General features: G+C 38.7%; 1 protein-coding gene across 1 annotated transcript in view; it reads right to left on the bottom strand.

Annotated features, from left to right (window-relative positions):
* The window catches only part of LOC119595095 (TRMT1-like protein), an 11774-nt gene that overhangs the window by 1403 nt on the left and 2871 nt on the right, over positions 1–7500 (bottom strand). Inside the window, exons 2-7 of the mRNA XM_037944239.1 lie at positions 7414–7500; positions 7164–7300; positions 4021–4233; positions 3470–3660; positions 2275–2447; positions 1738–2005 (exon numbers count right to left, since the gene is read on the bottom strand). The exon at positions 7414–7500 is cut by the window's right edge and continues 43 nt beyond it. Coding sequence (XP_037800167.1) covers positions 1738–2005; positions 2275–2447; positions 3470–3660; positions 4021–4233; positions 7164–7300; positions 7414–7500 — 1069 coding nt within the window. The remainder of the gene's footprint in view (positions 1–1737; positions 2006–2274; positions 2448–3469; positions 3661–4020; positions 4234–7163; positions 7301–7413) is intronic.

Raw genomic sequence — 7500 nt, 5'->3', positions numbered from 1 at the left:
CACATGCCTCCCTCTCTCTCTCTCTCTCTCTCTCTCTCTCTCTCTCTCTCTCTCTCTCCTCTCTCTCTCTCTCTCCTCTCTTTTCCTCTCTCCTCTCTCTCCTCTCTCTCTCTCTCATTCTCTCTCTCTCTCTCCTCTCTCTCCTCTCTCTCTCTCCTCTCTCGCTCCTCTCTCTCTCTCTCTCTCTCTCTCTTTCCTCCTCTCTCTCTCTCTTCTTCCTCTCTCTTCTCTCTCTCTCTCTCTCTCTCTCTCTCTCTCTCTCTCTCTCTCTCCTCTCTCTCCTTCTCTTCTTCCTCTCTCTCTCCCTCTCTCTCTCTCTCTTTTTCGTCTCTCCTCCTCTCTCTCTCTCTTCTCTCTCTTCCTCTCTCTCTTCTCTTCTCTCCTCTCTCTCTCTCTCTCTCTCTCTCTCTTCTCTCTCTCTCCTCCTCTTCCTCTCTCTCTCTCCCTTTTCTCTCTTCCTTCCCCCTCTCTCTTCTCTCCTCCTCTCTCTCCTCTCTCTCTCCTTTCTCTCTCGCTCTCCTCGCTCTCTCTTCTCCTCCTTCTCCGTCCTCTCTCCGTCCTCTCTCTCTTTTCTCTCTCCTCTCTTCCTTTTCTCTCTCTCTCTCTCTCTCCTTCTCTTCCCTCTCTCTCTCTCTTCTTCTTTTCCCCTTCCTTTTTCTCCTCTCTTCTCTCCTCTCTTCCCCTCTCTCATCTCTCTCTCTCTCCCCTCCTCTCCCCTCTCTTCTCTTTCTGTCCTCTCTCCTCTCTCTCTCTCTCTCTCTCTTCCCCCTCTCTCCTTCTTCTCCTCTCTTCTTTCCCCTTTTTCTCTCTCTCTCTTCCCTTTTTCTCTCCTCTATTCCTCTCTCTCTCTCTCTCTCTCTCCTCTCTCTCTCTCTCTCTCTCTCTCTTCCTTCTCTCTCTCTCCTCTCTCTCTCTTCTCCTTCTCTCTCCCCTCTTTCCTCTCTCTTCCCCTCCTCCTCTCTCTTTCTCTCTCTCTCTCGCTCTCTCTCTTTCCTTCTCACTCTTTCCCCTTCCTCTCTCTCTCTCTCCTCTCTCCTCTTCTCTCTCTCTCTCTCTCTTCCTCTCTTTCTCTCTTCTCTCCTCTCCTCTTCTCTCTCTTCTCCTTCCTCTCTCTCTCCTCTTCCTCTTTCCTTCTCTTCCCTTCTCTCTCCTCTTCCTCACCTTCTCTCCCCTCCTCTCTTTCTTTGTTTTTCGCTTCCCTTTTTACTTATCTCTCCTCTCTTCCTCCTTTTCTCCTTCCTCTCTCTCTTCCTCTCCCCTCTCTCCTTCTCTTTCTCTTTTTTTTCTCTCTCTCTCCTCTTCTTCCTCTTCCCTCTCTCTTCTAGCTTCTCATGTCTCTTTTCCTCTCTTCTCTCTTCTCGTCTCACTCTCTTCTTCTCTCCTTCCTCTCTCTCTCTCTCTCTCTTTTCCTCTCTCTCTCTCTCTCTCTTCCTCTCTCTCTCTCTCTCCCTCTCTCTCTCTCTCTCTCTCTTTATGCATGCACACATGCACAAATTCAGTATAAATGTAAACCACATATGCATCAGACATTATACCAGTTACAGTATGCTTAAACTTTCCATTTTCAATATTCTGATCCCTTTCTTTCCTTTCCTTCCACACCATATTTGTAACTTCTACAAACAATCTCTTTCTTTGTATGTATTGCAGCATTGCAAAGCAAAGATCAAAACTAGAACCTAATTTCAGTCCTTCATCCAAACATACCTATTCATCTGACCATGGACAGAATTTTACCTTTCGGAGAATGTCGATGAAGGTTGAAATAGAAAGGAGGAGATCGCAAGACAGAATGGTCCATCTTCATGCGCTTTGGTATTCTCCCCCCCTCCCCTTCCTCCCCTTCTTGAAAGGTGACTTGTAGTGCCTCTTCCTCCTCCTCCTCTTCTTCAGGGAGAGAGGCCATGCTCTTCTCCAAGCCTTCCGTCAGGGTGTTTTCCTTGTCTCCTCCTGTGCCTGAGTCTGTGCTTGGCTGCGATCTGCAACTCGCCTCACTGCATATAGTCTGTGAATGGAGGGAAAAGAATGGGCTCATATCTCATAACACAGAAAGATTTTCTGTGTTACCTTATCATCTGACAGTAAAAATCTGTGAATGGCAAGAAATGAACGTTATGTCTAAGAGAAAAATCTATGTAAGCTTACCATTTGAAAGTGAAAATTGTCAGGTGAAGTACAAGTCTCATGTGATTTGATTTACTGGACATTCTGCTTCACTGTGAAAAAAATCACAGCAACCATGCTATGGAAGAATACCAATAGCGAATTTCCTACCTGAAGTAAACTTGTAACTTTGTGAGGAAACTGTAGGTTATTGGCCTGTCTTAACATTGCCTGGCAGAAGACTGGATCAAAGATTTCATCACACCAAACAGGCCCTAACTCTACAGCCAACTTTCCAGCACTTCTACTTCGACAGTCACACGACAACAGAGAATAAGGTTGTTCTGAAATAACAATAAAGTAGATGAAATTATAAACTGACCCTAGTAAAATACTTCTTACAGTCATCAAATTTCTCCTATCCTTATTTTCATACAGATTTTCTACTTGTTTTCAGATCACATTTTAGCATACCCATTTCATTCATCTTTAAAAAAGAATTTCCAGAAATTGTTTCTAAGATAAAGTATTATTTTCAGCTGGTCACTCTTGTGTCAGGCCCTATCTCAGACTCTGCATTTGCATTGTCTGTTATATTTTTTACATCATCGACACAAGAGTCACATTTTCAGGAGTCAAAAATAATGGCTTCTTGTCCTTTGGTCATCATCCCTGCCCTCTTTATAAGAAGCTCTTGGCCTATTTTCAGCCTTATGTGTTCAGTGCTTGCTATTTGATATTAAGGCACGAAACACATCTGGTGTAGAACGTCATGCCTTGTCCTTTGGCTGCCCGCACGACCCCAAGAACAGCCATCCAGTGTAAAGTACAAAAGAAAATGAGATGAGCAGAGGGGAAGCTTGAATATTTTTTTCATAACTTCAAGCCCCTGTTGGCTAACCATGGCTAACTACAAAGAAATCATTTGGTTTAGGTGAAAGCAAAGCTGAAAAATTACTGCAGGTGTTGGCTGGGTGCCACAAGTGTCTGCAGAGTTTGCACTCTTGAAAATATTTGAAAATATAAAAATTGAAATTATGATCCATGAATCTGATAAAATTGAGAGCTACTCTATGAGTGACATTTTTCTCTTCACATCAAGCAAATTATAATGCTTTGCCAAGTGAGGTTTGCAGCATAAAAAGATATTTTGCATTTTCATTTCTCCCTTGCTCATCCATTTCTTTTATCCTAGTAAAATATCAATACCTCATAGTATGATTTGTAGATATCAAAATAAAAAGTATATATAAAAAACAAACAAATAAATAGATCAAAAAACAAAAATTAATAGACTTCAAAACCATTCATTGGGCATTTCTCACATCCATCTGAGAGACATTAACAAACCTGAGAAGTAACCTACCGAGAGGATAGACAGTTTGTGGATAAAAAGCTCTGTCTTCACACAAGCAGCAATGTATGACACGCCTTATTTTACGAACACACTTGTTTGCAGCGGCTGGCCCTCGCAAAACTCTCACAACAACTGTGATGAAGCTCTTTAAGGCCACACAGCAAACCACCTCTATGCCTTTGTTGCATTTGGCAGCAGCTCTGGAAATACAGACTCAATTGCAATATTCATAATATTATGAAATTCACCAGTAAAACAAAAGAAGAAAAATGTACTTTGTTTCTTTCTAGCCTAGTGATACAAACTCAAGTTTTATTCTACTTCATTTTCTACTATAGTGTGCTGTGAATACCTGGCAAGTTGTACTGGTAGTGTTATTTTTCACTTCCTAATTTTTAAGGAAGGAGATAAATTACTCAATTATTAATACTTACAAAATATATTTACATCAATATGTAGAAACTAAATTCAATAAAACTATAAACAGATGTAATACTTTGCTCCATGCATTTCACTTTCGAATTACCATGTTAGAAAATACACACAACAAAATGATTTACCTTATGACACTAGCAAGCACAAGTCTTGCTGCCAGCTCTTTTGCATAAGAGGTCTTGACGACATATCCCCCATAATTCCTCATTGTAACGTCAGCAGCTTTTCCATAGAGGGCAGCGTCATCTGTCGAGGTGATGGCTAGAATGCCATTTTTGGGGACATTGCGGAAGGCTGCGTCGAGATAGGGAACGGATGACCCATAGCAATCCAAAAATCTGGCATGGGGTATGTTCTAATGAGTGAATATAGTATCTAGCTATGATGCAAATGAAGTTAAATGAAATGCAAAAGAAAAATGTTTGTAAAGTGAGAGAAAAGAACTCGTGTGATATACATCCACTTGATACATACCAATTTTGTATCAGCTATCAGCTGACACTCAGCTTTGGAATATATAATTATTTTCATTAACCCTTTAGATCCAGGTGACATGACCATTATGTCGGGTGACAGTAATATTCTGGCACGTAAAAACTTGACTGAAGACGGGTGTTTGGAATATGCTGTCATAAAAAAATTGACTGAAGGAATGACTTGCCATGAATGTACAATGCTCTTGGAAGGTGATTAGATTCAGTGGACATTTAGAAAGGGGCTATAGCGTAATTTCCATAAGTATGGAGTGCACCATCCATGAGCCATCACTGGGAATGACATTATTTCTATGCTCAGGATCCTATTCCTACCTCTTATGACCACCAGTGGAGTGAATATTGTGAAAAAAAAAATATATTGTTATTGCACTGAATTATAGAATATCTAGAGAGATGTAAAAAGGAAAAAATTCTATTACCATCAAATGTCTACCCTTGAAAATGGCAAAAAAAAAAAGGGGAAAAAAAAAAAAAAAATGCTTAAGCAGAAAAACAGAAAACATTACAAAGGGGAGAAAACGAGTCTTGACACTGCACATGAGTGTTCATGTGGGCAGGGCCTATACCTGGGGGAGTCCCCACTAAAGTAAGCCTAATGCCCAGATCTTAGCTCATGTGTGGGCAGACAGGCACCCTGATCCAACAGATTAAAATAATCAGAGGTAAGTATTACTAAAATATGAGCCTCAACTTTCAAAGTATTTTGTTTTCTTACAACCCACTTACCACATGGTCTGATTTCTGCTAAATAGGCTAAACTCTTGTTAGTGGCTATGAATTTAAAGAAAATTAAAGGGGGAAATGAATATTGTAACTTGTATTTATCATCATTAAACTCCAACAGGAATTAATCCTATGCTGGTGATAAAATAACCACCACAAATTAATAACCTAAAAAAATACTTATTTCATACCATTTACTGACTGCATTCTCAGAAAAAGAAAACCAAATTAGTGCTTTTGAAAAGCACCACCCTCAATCCTTAATTCATTACTACCAGTGCAAGCTGCAAATACCATTAATACAAAACATTAAAACTCAACATAGGGCTTGAAGTTCCCATGCTTCTTTGCTTAAGTCTTCATTCTTGGCAAGGTAGCCTTTGTAGCAACAAAATTGTGTGGCTACAAATAATCATATATAAAGTATATTCTACACTTACCTGGATCTAACTGGTAAGTGAATCTCAACAAATGCCTGACAAGGAGAGTACAGATTTGCAGATTTTATCAAAAAGTGTAGATCATGACTTTGTGTGCAATCATATGCCAAAGTTAGTTTGCCTTGCCTGGTACTGTATCTGAGATTCAACAACTATTGAGATGCCTGTGTCTATGGGTCTTTAAACCTCTGAGATGATTAAGAACCATGAGGGGTGAAAGGGCTTTTTCACTTGACTACAAATCAACTGGACAAAATGCATAGATACATGACCACACATCACTTTCCAGCAAATTAACAAACTACCTACAGGGATACATCTTTTTTGTTACTAATAAAAAAGTCACCAGCTCTGAAGAAACATTTCATAAACACATTGACTAACAAATCAGCATTTCATCTGGCAATAAATCTGTTATTATAATTTTATCAACAAAAAGCAGTATCACTGAGAAAAGAAAAAATCTATGTTGTTTGATAAGTAGTGACTTTCTATAGTTATTTTCCTTCACATGATGCAACAAATGAGTTGGTTATGTTCTAAATTCTATATAACAACCTGTGAATATAGAATGCAGTGGATATAGAATACAAGCTTGTCTATTCTATTGGAGTATCAGACTGTCAACTTAGAGAATATAATTTTCACTAGTTCTATTAAGAATTATATGTACATTATAACAACTATTACAATGTTTGTTCATCCTTTTCTGCATATCTATATGCAGGGTAATATTAAACTGGTGAAATAGATAATACTAGTAACTGACTGCTTGGTGACTAAGCCTAAGTGGAGCCATCTTTGTATAAAAAAATGAATTAACTAAAATCAGCGTATATGACATGTAAGTACATGCATTCCCTGGCAGCAATGGGTTAAGGAGACATCAGGTTACAGACTGGTAACAAAAAAAACAACTACTGGAAAATCATGAAATGTGGATTGTGTCTTAAAATCAGTAATCTGTACAAGATGAAATTCCAAGCTGTCAAAAATATAGCTGTCAAATGATAAGTTGAAACAGTTGTTTTCTCAAGACTTAACAGATGAAATCTTGTGTAGTCGAAAAGGTTTGTTTTAGTCACTTGTCAAATGTCCCAAAAATATCAATGAAACAGTACTGGATATAGTTTCCATTTCCTTTTTTCCTGAATGACACCATAATGTAAATATACTGTCAACTGATATTTCAAAATAATAACTAGAACTGCACAAAAAAGCTTCTGACTCAATGGAGTTAGAAAACAATCAAAGTACATTAACCACTGCATTTGAGTTTATCTCATGGTTTTTCTTCAAGAGATAAAAATGATATGTTTTTCCCCCCTTGTTTCATAACAAGCTTATTCTCTTTCAATAAAAGGTAAAACGAAATGAGGGCTAAGTCTGACTTTATGGGGCTGTGCCTAAAGATCTAGGGCCATAAAACTGCATGGTTACATACTACACAAAACAGAAAGCAGCATCTGTTGTCATAGCCTGTATAAGTGGCATCTGGAACTTGGTCCATTATTGCCAAAGACTAGGTAAATGCCATCTGAAGGTATTGATTTTAGATTGAAAACAGGTATCTGAGAATACAATACAATACAAAGATTTGTTACTCACATAAAGTCAAACGTCCTCTTATGTAACAGGACGCTAACATCTTCAGTTGTAACTTCAACTGTTAATCCATTTGAGGCAGCATTTTCTGTTATTCTCTGTGTTGCTGCTGGCAACTGGTCATTGATCACAACCACTGCCTGGAAGTTAAAAAAAAAATTAAAATATGCAACATAAAGCCATAAAAATAATACCATGAAAACAATAAAATCCTTTGCAAACTTTCACGTTTAACACAATAAAACTTAATAACCTTTGGTACATTACGAGACCATGCTAGGCCTGATACTCCTGTGGCTCCAAGTGCATCTAGGCACCTTATCTGACCATTTATGCATCT

The sequence above is a fragment of the Penaeus monodon genome, chromosome 35, assembly GCF_015228065.2.
Source record: "Penaeus monodon isolate SGIC_2016 chromosome 35, NSTDA_Pmon_1, whole genome shotgun sequence".
NCBI classification, from domain to species: domain Eukaryota; kingdom Metazoa; phylum Arthropoda; class Malacostraca; order Decapoda; family Penaeidae; genus Penaeus; species Penaeus monodon.
Note: the sequence above shows the minus strand (reverse complement) of the source record. Positions and strands in the feature narration are given on the sequence as shown.